Here is a 14,250-nt window from a genome sequence, read left to right as displayed (position 1 = left end):
TACTACTAAAATCAATTGTAGCTTACTTACAACATCACATAAAAATTCCACCATATCCTTTCATAGTTAGTCCCTTTCCTCCACCCCAATCCCTGCCAACTACTGATCTGTTTTCTGTTACTGTAGTATTTTTCTGAATATTCTATAAACAAAACCATACAGCATGTAGCCTTTCAACTCTGGCTTCTTATATGTTAATACTTCTGAGATTCATCCACTTTTGTGGATTTTTTTCTTTTTCTATACACCAATTTATTCTATTTTATTGCTGAATAATGTTCCCTTGTATGTGTATCTTACAATTATATACAATAAATATATCCATTCACCAGTTGATGGACATATGGGTAATTTCCAGTTTTTGGAGATTATGAATAAGTCTGCTATTTGTGTCTGTGGTGAGAGTATGTAGGTGAGGCCAATGTGTCTTCATTTCTTTTGGGTAGATTTCTATTTCTATCCAGTATTGGATTGCTCGGTTGTGTGGTAAGTTTATATTTAAATATAAATATAATAAATTTATAAATATAAAATATATATTAATTATATAAATATGTATCATATATTTAAATATATGATATATAAATATATTTATATTTAAATAAACTTACAAACAAGTCTATATTTAAACTTTCCCAGCTTTGAACTCTCACCAGTGGTCTATCAGAGTTCTAGTTCAGGGATGCTGAACTAGATGCTGGGTGTTCCAGTTAGTTAACATACAGTGTAATATTAGTTTCAGGTGTACAATATAGTGATTCAACACTTCCACACACCACCCAACGCCCTTCAGAGCAAGTGTCCTCCTTAATCTCCATCCTCCCACTGACTTCCCCTAAGGTAACCATCAGTTTGTTCTCTGTAGTTAAGAGTTTGTTTCTTGGTTTGCCTTTCTGGTTTTTTTCCCTTTGCTTGGTTGTTTTGTTTCTTCAATTCCACATAATTGTGAAATCATATACTGAGTGTTCCTTTCCTATAGGCTGTGCAACACTAACATTTATTTGATTCTCAGTTCATCTCTCAGTGGCAGATAGGAGGGGCTGGACATCAGATCCCCTGTAGTCTTCACCCACTGCAAGGGATAAAGCTACTACCAATAAGCAACAAGCCTGGAAAACGCAGCACAGAGAGGTTAAGAATTTTCCACAGTTGTTCAGCTATGAAGTGGTTAAGGCCAAGATTTAAACCCAGCAGCATGTACTGTCCAATACTCAAACAAAAGAAGCTCACCCATTTGTCAGGATTACCATTTGATAGACTCCGGCATTAAGTTACAGGTTGGACTAGAGCAAGTCTAATTCCCCTTCCAGCTCTAAGATTTTTCTTTTTTTCTTTTTTTTTTTTTAATTTATTTTCAGCGTAACAGAATTCATTGTTTATGCACCACACCCAGTGCTCCATGCAACACGTGCCCTCCGTAATACCCACCACCTGGCTCCCCCAATCTCCCACCCACCACCCCTTCAAAACCCTCAGATTGTTTTTCAGAGTCCCTAAGGGTCATTCCACACTGAAGGATGTAAGTCTTTTATGCCACTCTACTCTCCTGATGATTTTAGTTGCCATTTCCTGGATGTTTTCCAGCTCTACATTTTTCTGGATACACAACATTTAGGACTTCATATAACTGTGTTATGTAGTTGTAAATACATGACTGTTTGTAGCAAGATGAAATAAACTGTTCAAGTTTCTAGTCTTACCCGCAATAAAGTCTAGCATTTTTTACAAGCATAGACCCTACAATTTTATCAAGTATAATGGGAAACACTCTCTTCCTATACATTATTCCATACTATTCATAGTAACTACTTCCCATTCAATTTTAATATATCATGTAAGATTACTATATCCAGCCAGTAAAACAAAGAAAAAGAACAATTACAAAATAAAAGTATTATTTTAGGCCTGAATTATGATCCTTTTCTCTGCTAGGCTCAAATAAAAGCCAAGGGTTGTCAAATGTCCCTCTGCTGTAAAGGTCATGTACATATTATATAATAATTTGAACTATGTCACCAAAGACAAAGCTTCAGTCCACAAAAAATTTATTTAATTTTATATACTCCCCAGGCCCAATAGCTTCATATGATATTTCCTATCCCTATACAAAGTCCTGACCAATGTACAAAATGTGTAAGTTTTTCTGACCCTTGAAAAGTATCACCTCATTGGAACATGACAGTGCTATGCTCCACATGTAGTGGAACATGTAGTGCTATGCTCCCACATGTAGTGCTATGCTCCCATTTTATTAGCCTAAACAAATAAAATCAAGTCTATCACCATATTACTCAGTGTAACTAAAGAAGTTTCTAAAATTTTCATGGTGCATTTGGGATGACCTGACTTAAAATTTAGGCTACAAAAATACACTAAATCCCTCAGGAGGGTCTCTAAGTGAAAGCACGTTGACCAAGTACAAAAGAGATGGGCATTATTCAGTCCAGGTGACCCATGACTACAGCTTTTAACTGCAACCCAGATCTTTCTCAGAAGCATATACAAACTTCAGATAGCAAGCTCCTGTGTGATTTTTAGTGGGGATTATTTGAGGATAGCTAATGGTTCTTTCCCACTAATCTGGGAAGGACAACTAACAGCTGTATGTCTATATATATCCACACATGGTAAACATTTTTACATACATTACTTCATTTTAACCTTATAAGAACCCCATGAGGAAATTTTACAGAAAACTGAGGCTTACAGACATTAAAAATGACAAGTGATAAACAAAATCAGTCTTTAAGAAGCGTATGGGTAGCTCAGTTGGTTATGCAGCTGTCTTCAGTTCAGATTATGACCTCGGGGTCCTAGGACGAGCCCCGACACTGGACTCTCTGCTCAGCTCAGTGCCTGCTTCTCCCTCTTCCTCTGCCCCTCCCCCTGCCCCCTGTGCACGCGCACGCGCTCTCTGTGTGTGTCTCAAATACATAAATCTTTTTCAAAAATCCTTACTTAAATCCAAGTCTGTCTGATTCTAAAACCTAGGTTCATATTGATTATATATTGATTACAGAGTATATTGCGTCCCATGATTACCCAACAGATTTCACTCATGTCTAAAATAATACTACTGTTAAAAGTACTATAGAATCTAATACTGTATATAATAATGACTTGGGGTTGGGTACAGTGGTACTCAGAATTCCAAGTTGAGATGCTAGGGACATAGCTCTTCTAGTTAGAGTAGGATTTTTCAGTGCCTTAGCTACAAGATTCCCTTCATGGCCTAGCAATCTTAGGGTGAGACCTTGAAACCGACCCTAGGTTTAAGGAGCAAGGGAGAAAATTTGGGGATACATTATGAAATATTCAATAGCAAGAAAGATCAGTCTTCTGTACACCCTCCAATGCAGATAAGGCAAGATGACTGAAATAAAAAGCAAAGGGAAGATTCAAGAACTTTTTATAATGGTGATGGACAGAAGTTCTGAGATAGATCAAATTATGGTACCACACAAAATGGAGGTTCCACTGATACTACTAGTAAGCTAAAACCTATCCTAGTATGTTTTGTGCACATAGTTGAAAAACTGGAACAAGGAGGTAATTTGAATGACTAATAGTAGAGGCTTCATTTTGTTTCATAGATAAGAAAAGCACTTATGTTATACATAGTTAGGCACCTGTGTACCTTTCCAGTATCATCTTTCACCATTCCTTCAACTCAAATGGTATACTTCAGTCATTTAGAACCATTTTGAATTCCCCATCAGGGCTGTGCTTTCTCTAATTTCCAAGGCTAACAATATATCTAGATCATGATAAGCATTCATTAAATTTAAGTAGAATTTTGTTGAGTATAGTAAATGAATTCTGTTAAACATGTGAACCATTTGTGTCCCTGATCATCAATCTCCAATGTCTCACTTATCCAAGTTTCATTTGTCTTTTGAAGTTTACCTCAAGTACCATTCCAGTTAGCATTCCTGAAACACCACTCGCATTCCCCCATCATTCCAACAACTCAACTGCCTGGATTAAATGACCCTCCAATGCACAACTGCACTCCTCTCCATGATGGCACTTAACATCAAGGGCTATAATTACCTATCTAGTTGTTGCTATTGATCTCCCTCTTTAAACCAATCAGCTCCTTCAGAGCAGGGTCAGTGTCTCATTTTACTTTGTATTGCAGCATCTGGCACAGTGTTTAACATACAATTGACGTTCAGTAACTACTTTCTGTATGGATGGAATGCATGACTGACATTAATGGTTGTTTGAACATATAATTTAGGTTTCATATACTACTTGTATTGCAGCTTTAGAATTTGAGAGGGGATTTCAAATTGGGTGTGCTAATCTCTCATATATGAGAAAAACCAACAAATATCTGTCAGAGACAAAGTATAAAAGTATTATCTACACATTCTAAGTTCCAAGGAATCCCTTGTGGTACTACATTCCAGGAACTCCTAAATGCGGAAAAGTATTAACAGAAGAAATCACCATCAGCACCAGGACTGCAATTTATTTAAAGTCTAGGCATTTCAGAAGAAATCAAATGTCTTCCAGGAAAATAAATTTGGTAAAGAGGAGATGTAGCTAGTCAATAAACACATAAAAAGGTGCTCAATATGTTTAGTCACCAAGGAAATGTAAATTAAAACAATATAATACAATATCACAATATGCCTACTCAGCAACAATTAAAAAAGCAAACAATACCAAGCCCTGGTGAATATACAGAGTAATGAACTTCTATATTGCTGGTGGGAATATAAATTATTGCAAACACATGGGAAAAGTGTAAATTGGTGCAGAATATGCAGTAACTACTAAAACTAAACATTTATACTCTGGCTCAGTGATCCACTCCTAAATTTCCGCTATGTATATACAGCAGAAATGTATACAGAGTTATCAAGTGCTTTGAGATCTTTATAAAAAGCTATTGTCCTGGTCCATGGACTTATGCTTTCAGTACCAAAGATCCAAGAAATGGAAGGAAAATTATAGGGTGCTGAGGAAAGGAACCAGCGGGGTCTCCAAAAGCAAGGCAAAAGGAGCATACAAGTTCAGGGCTCAGGAAATAAAGGAATTTGGAGAAAAGTGGCTATGATATCAATAGGAAGAAAGGTATTTCTCAAAGGCATAAGATAATAATAATGAGTAGTTATAGCACACTGGGCACTTCATATATACGTGTGTGCCTACAAGTGTGCCTACAAGTACTTTGTATACATTTTCTTATTTAAACACTACAAGGACTTGTGGGGAAAACTGAGGATCACAGAACTTAAGAAACTTACCCAAATTCATATAAGAAATTAATGCTAGAGCTGTGATTCAAGTATCTTGCTATCTCCAAAGCTATTCTTGGGGGGGCAGAGTTTGTTTCTTTCTCATTTTTCAAGAGTCCTAAAGAGTTCTGTTGCCACTGGCAAAATGACTGGAAACAGCACGTGGACTAAAAAATAAAACAATACAACAAAATCCTTTTCTCAAAAAACATACCACATATTCCAAATAAAACTTGATTTTTTAAAACCAAAAATTATACTTCAGAAAAAAAGAGATTCTTCTCTCAAACTCAAGGTCTCATAAACCTTTCATATTTAGAAAGATTGCTTCTAAATTATTTTGAACAAATAACTATGTAAAAAAGACACATTTGCCTAAACATGTATCAATCATTAGCTGAAAAAAAATCACTTGACCAAATTAGTAGACAACATAAAAGATGTTTATCAAGGATATGATAATATGACAATTATTCCTGAACAGTGATTTCATACTTACAAATGTAGAATATCTTAAATAAAATAAGCCTTATCAAAGTTTTTAAAAAGCAGTATACTATGTGTTTACAACATTGTGAAATTCCTAAGTATAACTCTGTAAGAAAAATGAAAAACCCAAAGCTCTAATGTTATGTCAGTGGATACCTGTTTACAGTATTGTTCACAGATTCAAAATAACTTAAATAAAAACGAATGGGTGCTCTAGAAATCTATGGTTGATGATTCAAAAAGTGGCCCTATTGGGTGCCTGGGTGGCTCAGTCTGTTAAGCATCTGCCTTCAGCTCAGGTCATGATGCCAGGGTTCTGGGATTAAGTCCCGCATATGGCTTCTTGTTCAGCAAGGAGCCTGCTTCTTCCTCTGCCGGCTGCTCCCCGTGCTTGTGCTCTCTCTGACAATTTAATAAATAAGGTCTTAAAAAAAAAAAAAAAAAGTAGCCTTAGTAATGACAAAAATCTGAAAAGTAGGAAAAAACATTATTTCTAAAATATTTAAAGGATATGATTTTGAGTATGTATGCTTACCCATACAGCAATATGCTATGAATAGAAAAAAAAGACATGTATAGGAATGTGTAAAGCATAGGCTCAGTCATTAAGTGTCTGCCTTCAGCTCAGGTCATGATCCCAGGGTTCTAAGAGAGAGCCCCGCACAGGGCTCCCTGCTCCACAGAAGACTGTTCTCCCTCTCCTACACCCCCTGTTTGTGTTCCGTCTCTCGCTGTGTCTCTCCCTGTCAAAAATAAATAAATAAATAAAATCTTAACAAAAAAATGTGTAAAGCAGCAATATTCATAATAAGCAAAATGTAAGAATTACCCACAGGCCTGTCAGTATCAGAATGGAAAAAAAGGGGCACCTGAGTAGCCTCAGTGGGTTAAGCATGTGATTCTTGACCTCAGCTCAGGTCATGATCTCAGGGTTGTGAGTTCAAGCCCCTCCACAGTGGGCTCCACACTGGGAGTGGAGCCTAATTTAAAAAAAAAAAAAAAAAAGGATAAATAATGGTATAGTCTTAATGTAATAATATACAGCGATGAGAATTAACAAATTACAACTAAATGCTGCAATGTGCAACAGACACAAGTTGAAGTGAAAGAAGCCCGTCACAAAATAGCTACTGTTTCTACAAAGTTTTTTGTTTTGTTTTTTTTTTTTAAATATTTTATTTATTTAGTTGTCAGAGAGAGAGTTGTCACAAGCAAGGGGGAGCAGCAGACAGGAGAAGCAGGCTCCCTGCTGAACAGGAAGCCCCATGTGGGACTTGATCCCAGGGCTCCAGGATCATGACCCAAGCCAAAGGCAGACACTTAACTGACTGAGCCACCGAGGTGTCCCTCTACAAACTTAAGGTGAAACTAATTGGACAGTAGTTACCCCTGGTGGGGGTGGAAGATGGAAAGAGTAACTAAAATGGGGCTCAAATAGGGGCTTTGTGGGATGCTGGTCATTTTCTGTGTCTTTAGTGATTTTATGTGTCTGTTTAGTTTGTGAATATTCACTAAAAAAATCACTTAGAATGTATGTATCTTTGTATATGTGGTAGAGCTTAATAAAAAGGTTAAGAAAGAATGTTTGGATAACATTCTATCCATACTTAGGCTCTGACAAGTCAGCAAGCAGGGCCTTGACAAGCAGCAGCCATCCTTACTCAATTGTATCAAGAGCTTTCACTCTGGAGTCAGGAGAGTCATCTGAGGCACATATGTTCCAACCTCTACCATCTCCAGACTTCTGCCAAAATAACACAAGGCTCCTTTCTTCTTCACCCATGGTGAAACAAAATACAGACTCATTGCTTTTCTCCAAATTTCCTTTCCCTAAAAGCCCTTTAAAGTTCTCTAAAGAATAGTTCTGAACAGGAAGCAAAAAGACTTTATTCCTTTTTATCCACCACTGATTAAACAAGTTCTGTTAAGTGCTTTATATGTGTCTTATTTAATTCCCAGAACACTATAATGTAAATATTATTACAACCAGTTTAAAGAAATTCAGAATTAGACAACAGTGAGTGGCAAGATGCTATACCTGCCTGCAGTGCCCAAGCTCAAAATTCACATTCTTTTACCTCCCAACTATCAGCCTCTCTTGATTATAACATCACAAGAGTGTTTACTCCATGTTAATTGTTTTAACTCCAGCGCTTGAGTTGAGAAATTAGGGCAATGAAGGAATGAAGCTTAATTGTGATAGGCTAAGGAAGGAGGGACAAAGGATGAGAAGAGTCAAGTAAGGAAAACTGCTGTGTTCTGACAAAATGCAGGCTGGGGTAAGGCTGTACCCTTCGCTGTGGATCAGACAGGTTAAAGGTATTTATCAAGAGCTGCCAAATGTCAAGAAAATCAAACATGGACTCAAACAGTCCCATAGTACAGTATGTAACATTCACTCATATTTTTATTAAGAGAACAAACTCCTATACTTGAAGATCTTTTTCTCTTAGTTGTTTTTACCCTCTGAGCAGCCATTTGTTCATTCATTCACTTGACAAATATTTTCTGAGTACCTAATGTGTACTAGGAATTCCTCCAAATGCTGAGAAAACAGGTATAAATGGAACTTATATTCAGGTGGAGAATACAAACAAACATAATGGTAATATAATGGAGAACAATGAAAATAAAGTACCAAATGAGTGACAGGCTGGAGGTGGGAAAATGTGCTATTTTAAATAGATCAGGAAAGCCTGAAGGTGTGAATTTTTGGCAAAGGCTGTTCAGCTAACTTCTTTGAGAACGGATTATGTGATATGTTGTATTCAGCTTCATTTTTAAAAGTAATGTTTACACTGGCTTTACACTGTAAAAGTGTTCAAGTATTTCTCAATAGAGCTTATATAAAAAATAAGGTAAAACTGTGGAATGACTTAGCATTCCAAAACAAAATGAGAACCAAACTAATTTTTTTTTTTTTTTTTTTTATCCCTAAGGCCTTTAAACTTTCATTTCAGTGGTTACCCTAGAGATTACAACAAGCATCTCTGGCTTACCAGAAATCTAGTATAAATTAGTATCTTTACCATTTCCTAGACAATCAATGACTTCAGAACACTTTGGCTCTGTTTCATCTCCCACTTTTTCTATTGTATTTTACTCCTATATATGTTTATATCACACAAAACATTATTATTTTGTATAGTCAGCATCTATTTAGTTACCCCATATTTGACCCTCGAGATGTTCTTCATCTCCTCCTGCTTCCATCGGAGGAAGCATGTTTTTGTTCTGTCTTCATGAAAGAATGCCCTTTGATGCTCTGTTTACTGTGGGTCTGCAGGTGACAAGTTCTCTCAAATTATGCTAATCTTAAATGTATTTTGCCTTTAATTTTGAAGGATATTTTTGTTGGGTACAAAATTATAGGCTGGTGGTTCACTTCTTTCACCTCCCTGAAGATACCATTCCATTGTTTCCTTGCTTTGTTGAAAAAATTGGCTTATTGTTCCTTTGAAGATAGTATCTCCTGGCTACTTTTAAGATTCTCTCTTCAGGGGGGGCCTAGGTGGCTCAGTGGGTTAAGCCTCTGCCTTCGGCTCAGGTGATGATCACAGGGTTCTGGGATTGAGCTCTCTGGTTGGCAGAGAGCCTGCTTCCCTCTCTCTCTCTCTCTCTCTGTCTGCCTCTCTGCCTACTTGTGATCTTTCTGTCAAATAAATAAATAAAATCTTTAAAAAAATAAAAAAAAATTCTCTCTTAACATCTTCTCTCATTTCTGCATAGACAGATTCAGTCCACTCCAGTATAAAAAAACCTCAAGCAAAGGGAATTATTTTCCTCTATTTTTTTCTGCTTAGGTTTCACAGAGTTCTGAATCTGTGGCTTGACATGCTTATCAGTTTTGGAAAACTTTCTGCCATTATCTCTTCAAATACTGTTTCTTCCCCATTCCCTCTCTCCTCCCTCTGGAAATGCATAGTGTCCAAATCTGTATGATCATCAGTAGTCTTGGGTTCAAAATAACATGCATGATCACAGGGCACAAGAGGTAGTGATCTAACACCAGTTTTACTTAGTGTTTTAGAAAGATTTGGGACTAGAAACACAGCATATCAGTATGGCAGAATCAAACTCATCTTTACCAGTTCTTAAAACATCCAATCCTTGCCTCCAGACCCCACATCACACACGCAGAGTAGGTTGTGGGGGATGACACTCACATGAATGGATACCATCTATTCCAGCATTTGTATGTCTCAAACAGTAAGCACATCAAATAACTGCCCATTCATGAAGCTTCTAAGCCTCCCACAAGGGGGTGCACTGAGTCAGAAGAGACATCATAAAGGGAAGCTGGAATATCTTTTTCTGTACAAGTTTTATAATCGTGGAATCATGAAGTAGTAATACAGTTCCTTGGAGTATTACATGTCCCTTAAGAGACCTCTCAGTCCAGCTGTAATTTAATAATCACAGGTTATTTTCAAAATAAATATTGGTATTATGGTAATAGAACTGAGAAACCACATTTATCTTGGAAACTTTCTCAAAAGAAGGTAAACCTTCTTTTGTCATCTTTCCATAGGGGAAAAGGATCCTAAGCCTATAAGGAACTGTTAACCTATAGGTTCCAATAATACATGTTAGACTTTTCACTCTTTTTCTACAGGTGATTTTAGACTGTTTTTCTGTAAAGGTAGACTTTACACTGTTTTTCTTATACTTTCTATCGTTTTGCCTCCCTTTGTTTCAGTCTGGATATTTCTTCTGACCTATATTCTTGTTCACCAATTCTCTCTTCGACAGAATCTAATCTGCTGTTAAAGCATCCATGGAGTCCTAACTCAATTATTATATGTTCCAGTCACAAAATTCCTTTATTTATTTATTTTTAGAGATTCCATATCTCTGCTAAAACTCTCCATCTTCAACACAATAATCCAGTTAAAGTGCACAAAGTGCATGTCTAGTAATTTTAACATCTGATTCACCCATGAGTCTATTCCTATTATCTTAGTATCTCCTGGAATGTTCAACATTGTACATGAAAAAGCTTTAGAAGCTCCAGCTGGTATGATCTTCCTCCAAAGAATAAAAATAGGAGGCGTATCATCTTAATAAGTGTGTAATTAACCTGATTCTAAAAAGAATTTCAGTCCTCAGAGGGCTGCAACCAGAAACCCAACTGTTTACCAGTGGCTCTCATCCTTAATTAGTTGTGAACTCCAACAGCTTTCTCTCCAAGACTCAACTTCTGCTTATCTCCTTTGCCTTTCAGCAACTGCTGTTTGGCTTCTTATGTGTATCATAATTACAAATTAGCAAATGGCTCAAACAGAAAAGCCAAACAAAAAGCAGACCTGCTCTAGTGCATTTTTCTTCTCACTGGGAAGATGTTGACCACCCAAGTCCTGGCTGACTTCAAACAGATTTTTACATTATCCAGGTTTTATAATTTTTTTAAAAGATTTTATTTATTCATTTGACAGACAAGAGATCACAAGAAGGCAGAGAGGCAGGCAGAAAGAGAGAGGAGGAAGTAGGCTCCCTGCCCAGCTGAGAGACTGATGCAGGGCTTGAACCCAGGATCCTGGGATCATGACCTGAGCTGAAGGCAGAGGCTTTAACCCACTGAGACATCCAGGTGCCCCTCTAGGTTTTATCATTTTTTTTAATTGTTCTTGACTACAAGGTTGATTTAACACAAGTCTGAAGTCATAACAGGTGTGGAAATTAATCACATCAGAAAAACTATTTTTGCAATATTAGAATATTAAAGTTTAAAAAGACTTTATAAATTATGTATGCCAACCTTCCACTCAAAACTGGAATTTTGTGGGGAACCAGGGTGTTTCAGTCAGTTAGGCACCTACCTTTAGCTCAGAGCATGATCTCCAGGTCCTGGGATCAAGCCCCACATCAGGCTTCCTGCTCAGTAGAAAGTCTTCTTATCCCTCTGCACCTGCCCTCCCCACCCAGTCATGTTCAAGTGCATGCACTCTCTCTCTCCCTCAAATAAATAAATCTTTTTTTAAAAACTGAAATTCAAAAAGTATATAAATAAATAAATAAAAATTGAAATTTTGTAGTAAGAATCTTGATGACCATCTAGAATATAAGTAAATATGTCAATGACAGAAATCTTACATCTTTTTTTTTTAATTTTATTTATTTATTTGAGAGAGAGATTGTGAGAGTGGAGAGGTCAGAGGGAGAACAGACTTCCCACTAATCAGAGAGCCCAATATGGGACTCGATCCCGAGGCTCCAAGATCATGACCTGAACTGAAGGCAGTTGCTTAACCAACTGAGCCACCCAGGCGCCTTTTTTTTTTTTTTTTAAGATTTTATTTATTTATTTGAGAGACAGAGGGGGGGGGGATACAAAGGAAGAGGGAGAGGCAGACTCCCTGCTGAGCAGAAAGGCCAATGTAAGACTCAATCCCAGGACCCTGGGATCATGACCTGAGCCGAAGGCAGACCAACTGAGCCACCCAGGTGCCCCAGTGGTACCATTCTTAAACAAGTTCCTTGACAGACAAATCCTCATTATTCTGGATAATTTGCCCCCCTAAAATATTTACCCAATAGTCACAGCTGTATCCTTCAAAACATCACTGAATATGGTGACTCCTTTTCTTAGATGATGGTACGTTAGCTATTCAAAAACTGCTATTACACTTAAAAATACATGTTCTAATAGTACAAAAAATGTTTGCTTTACACTATCTCATACAGCATTCTTTTGGGGCTCGCCTTATTGGTCATTCTCTCAATGAAATATAATTGGCCAAGTTTTTCAAATTGTAGCATCAAGAAATGAACTCAATATTCAAACTTAAGCTTAATCCAAACTACAGCAAGAACTATGATCCCTCTAAAACTACCAATTAATATACATCTATTTCCACTCCAATAACAATTTTTACATTTGAAGCATTTAAAACATATACTTCCTAAGCTTGTGGTAAGTTAAAACCCCAGCATCTCAGGAACTACTATCAACTGTTCTACTTTTATGTGCCTGATTTTTGTTTTTAACTTAAGTGCTAGATTTGACACCTGTCCTTATTAAATTTCAACTTCTTGGATTTTGCCTAGCAATCCAAGAGTCAATATAAATTTAAATTCTGCTTCTGTAATTTGTCTATTAATTACCTCATCTAGCTTTGTACCATCCCCAATAAGAAATATTACTATCATTATTAAAGTAAATGTCCAAGATTTCCCTTTAGGATGACACCTACTTTCCTTGGGAATAGTTATTCAGCAGCAATAAGCCACAAAGAGCACATTTCTTCATCTTATCCACAAAGCTACTGTAAAACATAAAGTCAAATTCTTGCTGAAATCAAGTTTACAGCATACAGTATACCTGTCATGTCATCTAACTGTGAATTAGTAAAGCACTAAGGACAGCCTGGTGTAAATCTGAGTAAAAGGTAGATTTATCATATATTTGGCTTCAAATTCAAATGTGAGACAAGACTGAGTTAGGTAAATTCTCAATGATTACTTCCCACATTGTTTTAAATTAGTAAATCACCTATAGTAGTATCACTGCCACATTTTTAACTCTGGTAAAAATATTTTGCTTTAAATCCAACATGACTAAACACAGTAAATGTTAAATATATTTTAATTTTATTATCTCATTAACTAAGTCTGGAAGAAGTGAATTATGGAATAATTTATACTGCCAAGTCATACTCAAACATATTTAAGAAGAAAGTGAAGTTAACTAATATTTATGGTATGTATCAAGCAAAGTAAGAATTTGGAAAAAAATTATAGTATATTTAAAATTTTTAATTCCAGATTTTCAATTATGACAGCTAGATAATTACCTTGTTACTAATTTGAAATGTAGGAATTGAGTGATGTTAAAAGAGAGCACATGAGTCGTGTTTTTAATACTACATAAAATTATATGAATAATATGAAGAAAAAACTCTGAAAAAAGCATTTTCATAAGTCAATACATTGGCATTCACAATGAGACATGTTTATTGCATGATTTGATAATTTCTTTAACCATATAAAAGGTTGTTTAAAAGCAAATCTAAGGGCAGAATTAAAAGGATTATTACCATTCTAAAAACAAAGCCACCAGTTAAAGAAATATGGTGAAATTTATCAGAGGCAAGGCAAACATGGTTAAACATAAGACAGCACTTAAGCAAGAATACTGTCCCCTTGAAGGGGTGAAAACATTTCTATTATTAGCAGAGATAAGAGCTGCCTGAAATTCTTTCCTTCATACACTATACTAAAAATAAATGGTTCACTACATTTCAAAATAAACACACTGCTTTATATATGCAGTTCAGTCATTTAATAAAATCCATAAAATCAACCTGATTCAAGGTGCTCTTGTATTTGTATCTAAGACATACCAGGTAGATTTGCTCTATTTATAACATATTCAATATTTTAGGAGTCTTGTGCCACCCACTTACTCATTACCTCTTAAAGGATTTGAGATTAGATCTTCTGCCAGGTCAAATTAAATTATCACCTTGACTTAAAAAAATTAACTACTTTATCTACAAAATATTTTCCCTAT

At 36.2% G+C, this 14,250-nt stretch overlaps 1 protein-coding gene across 4 annotated transcripts in view; it reads right to left on the bottom strand.

Annotated features, from left to right (window-relative positions):
• PRKAA2 (protein kinase AMP-activated catalytic subunit alpha 2) overlaps positions 1-14,250 on the bottom strand; it is a 72,729-nt gene that overhangs the window by 51,022 nt on the left and 7,457 nt on the right. Inside the window, exon 1 of one of the 4 annotated variants that reach the window (XM_059135257.1) lies at positions 5,259-5,327. The exons of the other annotated variants lie outside the window; for them this stretch is intronic. Within the exon in view, the coding sequence (XP_058991240.1) occupies positions 5,259-5,268 (10 nt within the window). The 5' untranslated portion in view covers positions 5,269-5,327. Of the gene's footprint in view, positions 1-5,258; positions 5,328-14,250 lie in introns of those variants that run through there. 4 annotated transcript variants of the gene reach the window in all.

This window comes from Mustela lutreola, chromosome 10 (assembly GCF_030435805.1).
Source record: "Mustela lutreola isolate mMusLut2 chromosome 10, mMusLut2.pri, whole genome shotgun sequence".
NCBI classification, from domain to species: domain Eukaryota; kingdom Metazoa; phylum Chordata; class Mammalia; order Carnivora; family Mustelidae; genus Mustela; species Mustela lutreola.
Note: the sequence above shows the minus strand (reverse complement) of the source record. Positions and strands in the feature narration are given on the sequence as shown.